The sequence below is a fragment of the Amphiprion ocellaris genome, chromosome 9, assembly GCF_022539595.1.
Source record: "Amphiprion ocellaris isolate individual 3 ecotype Okinawa chromosome 9, ASM2253959v1, whole genome shotgun sequence".
Taxonomy (NCBI): Eukaryota; Metazoa; Chordata; class Actinopteri; family Pomacentridae; genus Amphiprion; species Amphiprion ocellaris.
The window spans coordinates 23,315,561-23,328,698 of record NC_072774.1 but is presented as its reverse complement, the minus strand read 5'-3'; the positions used below and the strand labels follow the sequence as shown (position 1 = coordinate 23,328,698).

The window sequence follows — 13,138 nt, the reverse complement described above, 5'->3', positions numbered from 1 at the left end:
TTGTTTTTGTTTTCCAAATAGATTCCAAACGAGAGGAAAAAAGATAGTTTAGAAGATAGATTCCTAAGATAGTTTAGCAGTAAAGTCTGGTTTTGAGAGAGAATTTCACCTAAAAATTGCAAAATTATGAATGAAGTCTGGTTCTGCAGAAGTCTGTGCAGAAGAGTTGTTGTTGTTGTTGTGAGCATCTACATGCATCTAAAAGTGAGACATGATGTTGGACAGTCAACATGTTGGAGGCTTTCTTCAGTCTGGTAGAATACATTTCTTACCTCAGCTCATGAAACATTTAGAGTCAGAATCAGGGAAGAACCTGACAGAAGGAATGAATGATCACAGGAAGAGCAGCTTCACGTCAGCAATTAAGAAAACCGGCTGAAATATTTAAACACGACAGCAGATCTGCTACAAGTAGGACATGACCGGAGGCTTCATCACTCTGACAGCTACCCACAATCTGCTGCTCAGCTCTCTTTGTTCTCTGTGGAGTCTCAGGTTAAATCAGGACCTTCAAACACCCTGGAATCAGACAGAGCAGCTGGAAAACTAATATTAAACTACAAGAAGCTACTCTGTTGTTTACATCGTTTTCACAGCTTTGAATATATATATATATATATATATATATATATATATATATATATATATATATATATGTATATATATATATATATATATATATATATATATATATATATATATATATATATATATATATATGTTAAGTACTATGCACTTTAAAAAATAAGGGAAGTATTGTGCTTTATATTGTTTATTGTGGTATTAAAACTAGGGCTGGGACTTTAATGCGTTAATTTCGATTATTTCATTGCAGCAAAAGTAACATGTAAAAAAAACACATTTGCACCTTTCTTAGTTGCCTAATATCTGGCACACCAGTAACACCGATGAAAACTCCAGCCCAGTAGGTGGCAGTAATGTGCCTAAAGTCTGCATGTAGCCATGAAGAAGATACACAGGAGTGATGTCAGCGCAGAAGAAAGTTTGCTGAATGGTGAAGGAAGATGAGACTGAGCTTATTGGGCAGAAAGTTTCCTTTTAAAAATCTTCCCAATGGCAGCTTGGATAAAAGCCTGGTTGTGTGCAAATTGTACAACAAAGAGTTTTCTGATCACTGCGTCACTTCAAGCCGACGGTATCACCTCAATGTAAAACATGTTGCTGTTAGCACCAGAGCTAACGTTAGCTACGAGAGTCATGCTAATGGCTAATGGTGGAGCCAGCCCATAATAGACCACTTTTCAAGACATTGAAAGTGCTTGAATTTACAAAAAGTCTTAAAATGTTGAATATAATCGCTATAATTGGACTTTGAGTTTGCAGTAATCTGTGAATGTAGTAGACAGATAAAAAATGCAGATAAATAGAAATGAAACAGAAACATTTTTGTTGTTTAAGTTTTTACTGCCAAGAAGGCGGAGTTATGTGACGACCTGCGATAGTTTGTCTGTCTGTCTGTCTTTTAATCACTTAATTATAAACTATTAGTTTATCATTTCTTATGAATAAAAAATTATATTCCTGAAAAGAACCATCAAAATGACACCACCATCAGACCCAGAAACTATGAAAACAGAATGAATCTATGGATTTTCAACTTTTTGAAGGTCCTTGAACTACTGATGCTCATGTTATGTGCCATACAGTGGATTAACCTAACTAAATCCAGGCTTTAAATCAGCAAAATCACTTTTTCTATATGTCCCATTTTAAAATGTTATAAATTTTAAATTATAAATACATATATGTCTATTCATCGAGTCATCTGTCAACCAAAATTAATTTGAATTGAAAAACTGTGCTTATTGTGTCAACCATTGCTATTTGACAAAAATGTGATTAATTGTGATTAATTAATCATAAAGCCTCTAATTAATTAGATACATTTTTTTCAATCACGTCCCACCACTAATTAAAACATTTTGGAACAAACAGCTTCCTTTCACCCTTGACACCAAGCTGGTTGCATTATTAGTTATTGAGGGTTAACTTGCTTAAATTCTATTAAAATGAACATGCTTTGAATGCTCTTCAGAAGAAGAAGAAGAAAAAGAGGAAGACGTCTTCTCTCTTCTCAACTAGACTAAATAAAGTTGGACCAGACCATTGGAAATAAGTTGAATTAACACAACAGAATTGGTTAATTCAGTAAGAAATCATTTAACTGTGTGAAAATGCTTTTAAGTTTATTCAGTTATTTATTGATTTATTTATTTTGGCTTTACACTGATTGGCTCCGTTTAACATGAATGAATGTAGTAAGTGTTTATTGTTGAATATGATGCAGATATGACATGACAGAAAATACACAATTATTACAATTAAGGTTGTAATTATGGAAGATTACTTTGTTTTGATAAGATATTTTTCTGTCAGCTTACAGAAAAGTTTGTTTGGTCTCAGCTGTTGGAATTTTAATGTTTTTTCACATTATTTTTAGTATACAGTTTGTCACAATAAAATGAAAATTGCTTTTGCTTGTTTTACAGGAAAATTAAACATTTAAATGAATCACTTCATCTGCAAAATAGTTAACTGAAATTAAAGTTGTTGGATCTGTTGAACAGCTGAAGATTTCTGCCTCCTAGTGGCTGAACACTGTCAGGGTTGTTACCTGAAGCCTCATCTGCCTCACCTGTGTCCTCTTTAGCTCCTCCCCTTCCACCATGAGCCACGCCTCCTCCAGCTCCTCCCTGGTGTCTCTGGACTCCAGTGTGTTCTTCAGCGACACGCCAGCATCCTGCGTCACAGAACCGCTTGACTTCCTGCTGGTGAATGTCGGTGGGCGTCGCTTCGTTCTGTCGCAGGAGCTGCTGGCGTCACATCCGGAAACCCGACTAGGGAAACTGGCGTCCTGCAGTCGAGACTCTGTGATGGAGCTGTGTGATGACGCTGACCTGCTGCGGAATGAGTTCTTCTTCGACAGAAGCTCTCAGGCTTTCCAGTAGGTGTCACTGTGCTCCGGGTTCAGGGTTGGTTCTTCACACATGAAACCTGAACAGGATCCAACCTTCAGTCAGAACATGCTGAACCAGCAAACACAAACAGCTTATAGATAAAAAAAAAAAAACATTTCCTTTAACTTCAGATCAATATTCTAACAAGAAAGCACTCAAAGAGCGCAGTACTCTGCCAAGGCAGCGTCTGTTTATCTATTAGCAACATTACTCAAAAACAGACTAACAGATGTGGATGAAATTTTCAGGGAAGGTCGGAAATGACAAGGACCAAGTGATTAGATTTTGGCAATGATGCAGCTTCTAGTCTGGATCCACAGATTTGTTAAAGATTTCTGTATCATTGAGAGTTAGCAGCACGGCGTCACTGCAACTATGACAAGTGAACACTACGTCAGCTGCCTGCTGACGATCACATGATTGCAATCCTACTACAAATCCACTGCTGTTGACTTATCAGGACTTAGCCGTCAGAAATCATACATCTGAGCAGCCTTGGCGGAGTGCTGCTCTCAGTGCTTTTCTTGTTTTGCACTAAAACTCTGCTTAACTTTAATTTTGTAATTTTGCGCTAAAGGTGGCTCGCTTTAAACATGCACTTTTACACATATCTGTAGTTGTGTATGGTAGTTTAACACTCATTTTCCTTCCATAACAGGTTGATTTGTTTAAATGCATGTGATTTATTTATGTTAAAGTACAAATTCCTTGTGTGTGTTCACATACTTGGCCAATAAACCTGATTCTGATTCTATATTAAAACAACATAGCTGTTAGTGAATCAGGGAGAAGGAGAGGAATTTTGTTGAAATATAATAAAAATATAACACGCTACACTATTACACTACTTCTGTAATGGATCAGTTAGTTTAAAATACCACATGCGGTGTGAATGAACTAAAAAATAATGCATCACTTAACTCTAAATATCTACTGCCAAATGTAATTTCATAATCCTGTAACATGTCATATTACCCATCCTCATGCTACATGACCACACCTGACAATTAGCGAGCATCCATACATTCCCCTTCAAAAGCATTGGAACAGTGTCTGCCAATTCCTTTATTTTTGCTGTAGACTGAAAACATCTGGGCTTGACATCAAACAATGAAGTTGAAAAAAGAGATTAATATTTCAGCTTTCCAAGTATTTACATCTGGATCTCACAGATGCTAAAATAAAACTCTGTGGGGAGAAATTAAATATTTGACCACAGAGCTTGAAAAATCCAAGCAGTCCACCATCGACTGGAAGGATTTGTACCATCGGGAGAGAGATCTGCACGCAGACAACAAAAAACAAAAGATGGATCTAGAATATCAGCTGAATGCTAGGACTCAGCAACTCCAAGCTGAGCTGAATTTAACCCTTTGATGCATAGACCACATCAGGAGATACCCATTTTCCATTGGATTTGGGTCACTTTTGACCCAGGTTATGCATCAAAGGGTTAAGAGGGCTGATGGTTGCCAATGAAAAGCACCTTAAGAGGGAGTTCAACGAGCTGCAAGCAAAGTATGAAGAACTCCAAGAAGCTCAGGAGACTCTGCTCAGAGAGCAACAGCAACAACAGCCACAGAAGGAAATGCGGTCACTGCAGCAGAGTGTCTCTGAGCAGACCGAACTGATTAAAGTCTGCTGGCTGAGCAGCATCGTATGAGCAACACAATCGTGCTCATGACAGAAGCTGCTGCAGAGACAGAGAGGTCCTTCCAGCAGGAGATAGAAGAGCTCAAACATGAACTCCACGTTCAGAGCTCTCCTACTGAGGGTCACAGTGTTCATCCCGATGTTGTCCACCTGGTGGAACATGTAGACTCTCCAAACCAGGAGCTGGAGAAAATGCAGCCCTGGGCTGAGGAGCAGAGTGATCTGCTCAATAAACATAAAGCCCTGTATCGCATGGAGAGAAGACATAGACGTCAACTCTACAAACAGCTGAAGAAAGTTAGGAGGCAGCTGCAAACTGAACTGAAACTGGACACACTGAACCAGCTGGAGACTTCATCATACGAGTCAATCCCTCAGAACAGCACCACTGAGACGCATCCAGACAAACCACCAGCATCTGGATGTAAGCAAGAAAAACAGACGAACACAGCTCAAGAAAAAAACAAAAAAGAAGAAGATGAAGAACAAACAAAGAGCCTTCAAAATAGAAGTGTTCATCATGAGCAGCATCCCGACATCATCTCTGGATTAAACAACGTTTGGATGCAATTAGGAAATCCAGAAGAAGATGGCTCTAAAAAAAAAAAAGAAGAAGAAGAAGAACGAACAGTAGAGAGCCATCAGAATAACAGTGTTTGCCTTTTTGATGAAAGACAAGAAGTGGGGCAGTGGCATTTAATGACACTGTTCTTCCTTTTTTCCTTTTTCTTAAGGGCAGCACTGTTATTCCGAGAAACAGTCACAGGCAAAAACATTTTTAAAAAATAAATAAATTGGCACAAAAAAATGTATTTGATGTATTGAAATAATGTAATTATTATTGTGGTCACTTGTAAACAGGTTTAAGTAGAGAAAATACTAAGATAGATAGAGTTGACAACAGTTGTAAAAAGCAGTGTAATGACAGTTGTGATACTTGGAGTAAAATACATTCAATGGAAAAGGAGTTACTGAGAGACGACACATATTTGATTCAGTAGACGAAGTCTGATTATAAACACATGAGGTCTAAAAGGATAACTCCAATTTAACTTAACCTGTTAAATTTAAGCTTATTCATGTAAATATATTAATATATAAATTAGAGACAATTAACAGAGAAAGTGTTGGTTTTGTAGTTAACAGGCAAATGTATTTTAACTATAAAGAATATTGTATTTTCAAAAGATGCTTGTTTTTGTTATATTGCAGTGTTTGTCTGGAGTTCCAATTCCAGTTCTCTATAATTCTGTCATAAACATTAAACTAGTGCCCATTTGCTGTTGAAACTATGACCCATGATATTTAGGTTTAGTTAATTTAAACACAAGACACTTGTGCTCCAAACAAAGAGGATGTGCAGTCAATGAAAGACCTAGGATCTCTGACCCATCACTATACACACCAGTGAGCAGTGATTCCTAGCACATCTCTGGGGGTCATCAGGTGGAAACCTCCCTTCAAGGGTGTTTTGCCTATTTAGTCCAACAACACCTCCAGGAGTCTAGGCGGTGAACTCTGGCGTCCCAGATTCACCCCCTCTAGTGCCAGTTCACACCACTCCTACACAATCCAAACAGCACTGCCACGTTCAACTGACCCAGGCCCGTTTAGGAGATGCTCCAGGTAGTGACTAGTGACGATGCTACCAGTTAGCTAGTGCAAGATGCTGAATACCTAGTGCCAACTGCTTGAAAACAAAAAACAAAAAAAAACATAAAGGCAAAGAAACTATACTTATAATCCCTCCAAACCCCTCTAAATGCCAATGCTAGCTGCAAGACTACAACCATGTCCAAAGCAAACTTAGCACTGACAAAGAAACTATACAAGCCAGCCAAACTTGCTAGTGCTACATGCTAATGCCAATTGCTAATTGCTAAGATACATCATTACTTCAGCCAAGCTCACCACAAACAGAGACCATACAAGCAGACTTCATCTAGGATGCAAGTACCAATTGCTAACTGCTATCTAACAAGAAAACCAACAAACAAAAGACAAAGACACAGCCATTACCTTACACCACAGCCTTACCTGAGATGGTCGCATGGTCCCAGAGAGACTCTAACAGGCCACTCCCCCACCTTATCTACACTTCCTCTTCCTGGATCTCTGCCCATTGGGGGAGGGAAAAAAGGGCGGGGAAAGCAGAGTGAAGGAGAGGGCTTGTCCTCTGCCTCCCTCTACTCACTTACCGCCCCTATTTTACCCCTCAGCTATTATTACTTCTCCTAATCCATATCCACTAACTAGATCTAGCAGCCACATCTGACATGTCCCTCATCGTCTTCCTCATACTCTGCCCCTGCACTCCAAGGTCCCTCAAAAGTGAAATAGCTGGCCCTGCAACAAAGCCTCTACACCCCACCTCAACTGGGCCAACTCTGGTTTTCCACCTCCTCTGCTCAGCTTCTGTCTTTAAACCTGCATATCTAGCCTTCTTCCACTGAATTTTCCCACAGAACTGTTAACTCAATGAAATACACTGTCTTTTCCTTCACAGACCACAAAACAATGTCTGGCCTCAGATTAGTACACACTATTTCCTGGGGAACAACAAGCTTTCCTCCTAAATCCACTTGCATTTCCCAATCACAGGCTCCTACGAGGCGGCCATGCTCCTGTCTCCTTCCTGACTTAAGGCCCTTATCATTCTCCCCCTCTCGAACAAATTTCACCACTAACCTCTCCTTACTAGAACCTCCAGAATTCACCTGCTTTCTCCTCTCCTCAATTCCTGCAGCTAAGCTTCTCAGCACCTGATTATGCCGCCAAGTATACCGGCCTTGTGATAAGCTAATTGTGTAACCAGACAAAATATGCTGTAAGCTTGCAGTACCTGAGCGCCGCGGGCACGATTGGTTGCCATCCACAGTTTTAGGTTCTGGGGGGTTGGCAACACATCGTATGGTGCCCTTATTGGAAATTTAATACAGTTTTCTTCCATACTCCACAGGTTCCTTCAGGTAAGCTTCCTCTTCACAACACCTTCCCAGTTCAACCACTGCCCCTGTCTGGCCTGACCAACTGCCTTTGCCCCCCTTAGCAGTTCCTCTTGTCTACGCATCTGTTCCACTACGAGCTTTCTTTTCTCCTTTGGACCTGCTTTGTTCCACGCTGGTTTGCCTGGGTCAAGCCCCAAGCCTCCCCGGCCAAATTGAACATTACCTACTATTTCTGCATGCCTACTAAGAGCTGCCTCTGCCTCCTGCACTGCTGCTCTGAGGTTCCATTTCCTTCCCCGGTAGGATTCGGACCTCTGTCCTAACCTTGGTGCATTTAAACTCCTCTGTTAGACTGGATACTGGCAGCTGAAGTATCCCTTTCCCATACGAAGCTGCACTGCCTAAGCACCTGGGAACACCCAACCATTTCCTAATATAAAAACTAACTATCCTTTCTATTCTCTCTGCAATGGATAATGGGACTTCAAAATGGATATTGGCCACATTAATCTAGGATATAAGCCAAACTGCCAGCACTACAACCTCAGTTTTCCTGGGAGCCCTGATTTATCTTATCAATCCAGCCCTTCTGCAACATCCTTTTAAAATTGCACAACTTGCTCCTTATCATTGAGGTCCACATTATACCACCTTCCTAAGCTCTTGACTGACTTCTCCCTAATGGTAGGAATTTCCTCACCATCTATGGAAAACTTCTTATCACTTACTTTTCCTCGGTATAATGAAATACTGCTTGGTTTACTAAGCTTGATGAAAGTTAGGTGTAGAAAAAAAGAGCTGATAACACTTTTAAAATAGAAAAGCACTCAGAGAGCGCATTCCTCCACCAAGGCTGCTCAGTTAATGTATAATTTCCGGTGGATCAAATCTTGAATAAAAAATGACCTTGTGCTGAGCACAGTCATGTGTTATGCATGTGCATGTTATGTATGGATACCGAATCGCATGTAAATCACTCTTAGAAAAGTCTGTTGATCAGTTCATCGCTTTTGGCAAGCCTTTGTTTTGCTAAAATAAGACTGGTGTAGTGAGAGACAGACAGGAAACGGGGAGAAGAGTTGGGGGAAGACATGCAGCAAATGGCCCTGAGCGGGAATCGACCCGGGCCGCTGCATCGGGGACCAGCCCCTGTACATGGGTCGCCCGCTTAACACGTTGATCTATACGGGCGCCCAGAGTCGTCATTTAAAAACAAAATATTTTCACTGTAGATACTCCATTGCAAAAAAAATATTCTGTTGTTGTCACCATTAAAAGCAGAACATTTTCTATTTCTCTTTATATTGAGCATTAAAATAAAACAGTGGACAGTGAGGATCAGAGGAGGCATCCGACAACTGCCCAGTGTGCAGTGAAACAAGAAATGTAGAGATGAGTTCTGATTAAAGACCTTTGACCAGGTTGGACTGAACTGCAAGCAGTGTTTCCAGACAACAGACAAGGAACAATTTAAGAATGGTTAAATATCTATATTATGTGGAGTTATGTTGATTTGTGTCTTTCTATGACTCTTTGTGGTAAATAAATGCAGCATGGCTCAGAAACAGTGAACAGAGGAGCAAGTTATTGAAGATACATTCAGCATGGTGAAACATCTTTCTAGAGAGTAGAGAGAAAAAGTCTGGAGAGGAAAAATGGAGATAGTTCGACATCTACAGTGTGAATAGACAACATGCTGTTTGTTTCAGGTACGTGATGAACTTCTACCACACGGGTCACCTGCATGTCGGCGAGGAGCTCTGTGAGATCTCCTTCCTGCAGGAGATCCAGTACTGGGGCATTGACGAGCTCCAGATCAGCACCTGTTGCCGCGAGCGCTACTACCGCCGCAAGGAGCACAAGGAGGCACTCGACTTGCGGCCAGACTTCGAGGACGACGATGACGACGAGGACTTTGTGGGCGCTGCCTGCCCGGCCATCCGCTGCCGCCTCTGGGACCTTCTGGAGAACCCCGAGTCCTCGCGGGCCGCCCGGACCTTTGGGTCGCTGTCGATGTTCTTCGTGGTGGTGTCGGTGGTCAACATGGTGCTCATCTCGCTGGACTTCGGGGAAGAGTTCGGTGTCAGTCCTCCAATGCTGTTGGAAGTGATGGAGTATGTGTGCGTGGTTTGGTTCACAGCTGAGCTGACGCTGAGGTTCCTCTGCGTCCGGAACAAGTGTCGGTTCAGCCGGAGCATCCCCAACGTCATCGACCTCATGGCCATCCTGCCGTTCTATGTCACGCTGGCCGTGGAGAACCTCCACGGAGGTTCCACCGAGCTGGAGAACATGGGCCGAGTGGTGCAGGTGCTCCGCCTCCTCCGGTCGCTGCGCATGTTGAAATTGGGACGACACTCCACAGGTAAACACAAAGAGACACAAAAATACAACAAGATGCAACAAAACAAAAAGAGAATAAACCAAAAACAATAAATTTTGTCATTTTGATGTCTCTTTTTTTTATAAGACAGCAGGAGTTTCTGATCAACTGGCAGGTTTTTGGATTCAGAGAATTCAAAATGTAACATGAGAGACAAAAACTGAGGAACATTTAAGAGTAAAAACAATGAAGAATGAGAAACATAATGTTGAGATTAAAATTCAGAAACAGACATCAGCCCTCTGGAACTGATTGGATCCTTCACAGCTCACATGTTCAGACCAGAACTCTGAGAACATCGGGGACTGAGCAGAAAGTAGGTTCCTGCTGAATGTTCTCTGAATAAAAACTAAACAAATCTGTTCCCAGTGTTCCTAAAATATGCAGCAGGCTCTGAACAGCTCCTGTTCTCTGACTGGAACCTGGAGCTTCAGGTGGACTCTTTCAGTGGAAACAACATGAAGACAACACTCAGATCTGAAGTTCTCAGGATAACTGCTACTAAAAACCACCAACAGATTTACAGGAGAAATTAGCAGTTTGTGAATCCAGAAGATCAGAAAATTTCCCTGAAGAACTCAACCATGTAAACACTGAAATGACCTCTAGAACCACCTAAAACCTAAAACGAGAACATCTAAATTAATTCCATAACCTTCCCAATTAGGAGCTCAATCTAGGAGCTCCTAAATGGACTCTAGCACATCTAAATGAACTGTAGAGCAACCTGAATTAATTCTGGAACCACCTACATGAATCATAAAATCACTTAAACCACCTAAATAAACAGTAAAACCCTTCAGATTAACTCCAGAACCTTCTAAATAACCATCCAAACCTGATACATGCAGTGGAAACAGCTCTGACTAGAGCATGAAGATGACACGCAGAGCAGAACAGAAGAGCTACAATGATAATTTAAATGGTCTGTATTTATATAGCGCTTTTTACTATACCTGAAACGATACCCAAAGCGCTTTACATTATACATCACATTCACACACTGATGGCGGAAGCTGCCATGTAAGGCGCTAACCACGGCCCATCAGGAGCAGTTAGGGGTTCAGTGTCTTGCTCAGGGACACCTGGACGTGAGCTCTCCAGGATCACCAAGATCGAACCGGCAACCCTCCAGTTACGAGACGGCCACTGTACCCACTGAGCCATGCTGCCCCCATTTAAGCTTTAAACTTTGTTCTTCTGTCTTTGTTCTTCTATCTTCATTCTTCTGTCTTTGTTCTTCTGTCTTTGTTCTTCTATCCTGATTCTTCCATCCAGGCCTGAAGTCTCTGGGTATGACCATTGCCCAGTGCTACGAGGAAGTCGGCGTCCTGCTTCTGTTCCTCGGCGTTGGCATCTCCATCTTTGCGGCGGCGGTCTTCGCCCTGGAGTACGACCTTCCGACCACCACCTTCACCAGCGTTCCGGCCGCCTGGTGGTGGGCGACCACCTCCATGACCACGGTGGGATATGGCGACGTGCGCCCCGACACAGCACTGGGGAAGGTTCTGGCCTTCCTCTGCATCCTGTCCGGCATCCTGATCCTGGCGCTGCCCATTGCCATCATCAACGACCGCTTTTCTGCCTGCTACTTCACGCTGAAGGTGAAGGAGGCGGCGGTGCGACACGGTGAGATGCTGAAGAGGCTGAACCGCGGATCGCTTGGGGAGGCGGGGCCTGTGGGGGGCAGAGCCAACCTTAGGGACAACTACGCTCGCAGCATCCTGGAGATGCTGAGGTTGCAGGGCCGAGAGAGGGCGAGCACCCAGAGCAGCGGGGGTGAGGAGCTGTGGTGGTAAAACCAGGAGAACCAAAGAACCAGGAGAACCAAAGAACCAGATCTGCAGAGGAAAAGAACTGTGGTGGTAGAACCAGGAGAAACAGGAGACTGAAGAACCAAACCTGCAGCAGAAAGGTTTGTTCTTGTTGGTAGAACCAAAGATCTAGATCTGCAGAGAAGAAGAGCTTGGATAATAGAACCTTCAAAGACACACGAAACAACCACAAGCAAACATGTTCCAGCTGAAATCAGTGCAGTGTTCTTCAGTATATGCTTCAGCTTTACACATCTAAGTGTGTTCTTGTATAAATCTTCCTGACATTTTTCAGGTTTGTCACAGTCCGCTTGTATAAATCTGTAGTGTTCTCAGAGGAACCTTTGCTAAGTGAAGCTGTTAGAACTGTGACTACTTCAGAAGAACTCATGTCTTTGTACCAACAACCTGAAGAACCACAGCATGAAGTTATGGTTCTGTCATGAACATGAGCTGAGATGTTCCTGCAGCCACCAACCTCCACCTGTAGAAAGCATGACCTCTGGAACCTGAGTTCCTCACGTGTTCCCGTGTCATAGCAGAACACAAACCAGCAGACAGGTGGAGGCTGATGGTCGAGGTTTGTCTTTTCACTGATCAGCTGTTTGTTGTTGTGACTCTTCATTAATAAACTGATAGACACAAATGTCTTAATGTTGTTGAGCTTTATTCTATTTTGTCTTTTTGCTCTATTTCATCAAGATTTTAAAATCTGTTTTTAGTTGATTATTTGATTTAATTATTATTTTATTGAATTACTATCTTGTTCCAAAAAAAATCTTATTTTATGATTTTTTTGTTTTTGTTTTATATCCAATTTTATATTGTCTTTATTGTTTTATGGTAATTTTTTGTAATAGTTTTCAATCTAAATATATCTAGTTTTAGTTATTATGAAATTTTTCATTTTGCCATCTAATCTAATCTAATTTATAGTTTTTATTTGCACATTTTACCTTTAATTCTTGTTTGAACCCTTTGTTGTATTGAAGCTTTTAATGTTTAGTTTTTTTATTATATATTTTATCTGTAATCTTTATGATGGTTTTACTTTCATATTCTGTTTTTTAATATATTAAATGTTTAAATGTAGTTTCTCTCCCTGTCCTGCCTCATCAGCTTCTAGTTGTCTTAGAGCTGCACTGAGCTGTATGAAAAGTGTATACAAAGATAGATAGATAGATAGATAGATAGATAGATAGATAGATAGATAGATAGATAGATAGATAGATAGATAGATAGATAGATAGATAGATAGATAGATAGATAGATAGATAGATAGATAGAGTTATTTAAAGCTGCTGCAGCAGTTTGTTCTCGTCTCTGTTGCATCGTGTTGTTTGAATAAAGCTGCATTTTAAAGAA

At 41.3% G+C, this 13,138-nt stretch overlaps 1 protein-coding gene across 2 annotated transcripts in view; it reads left to right on the top strand.

The window, feature by feature from the left end:
* The window catches only part of kcnv1 (potassium voltage-gated channel modifier subfamily V member 1), a 16,400-nt gene extending 3,262 nt beyond the window's left edge, over nucleotides 1-13,138 (top strand). Inside the window, exons 3-6 of one of the 2 annotated variants that reach the window (XR_008602827.1) lie at nucleotides 2,672-2,965; nucleotides 9,289-9,941; nucleotides 11,238-12,898; nucleotides 13,048-13,138. Coding sequence is in view for 1 of the 2 variants with exons in the window: in XM_055013871.1 (XP_054869846.1) it covers nucleotides 2,672-2,965; nucleotides 9,289-9,941; nucleotides 11,238-11,758 (1,468 nt within the window). In the remaining variant the exon portion in view is untranslated. Of the gene's footprint in view, nucleotides 1-2,671; nucleotides 2,966-9,288; nucleotides 9,942-11,237 lie in introns of both variants that reach the window. The other variant, XM_055013871.1, reaches the window with a different exon arrangement.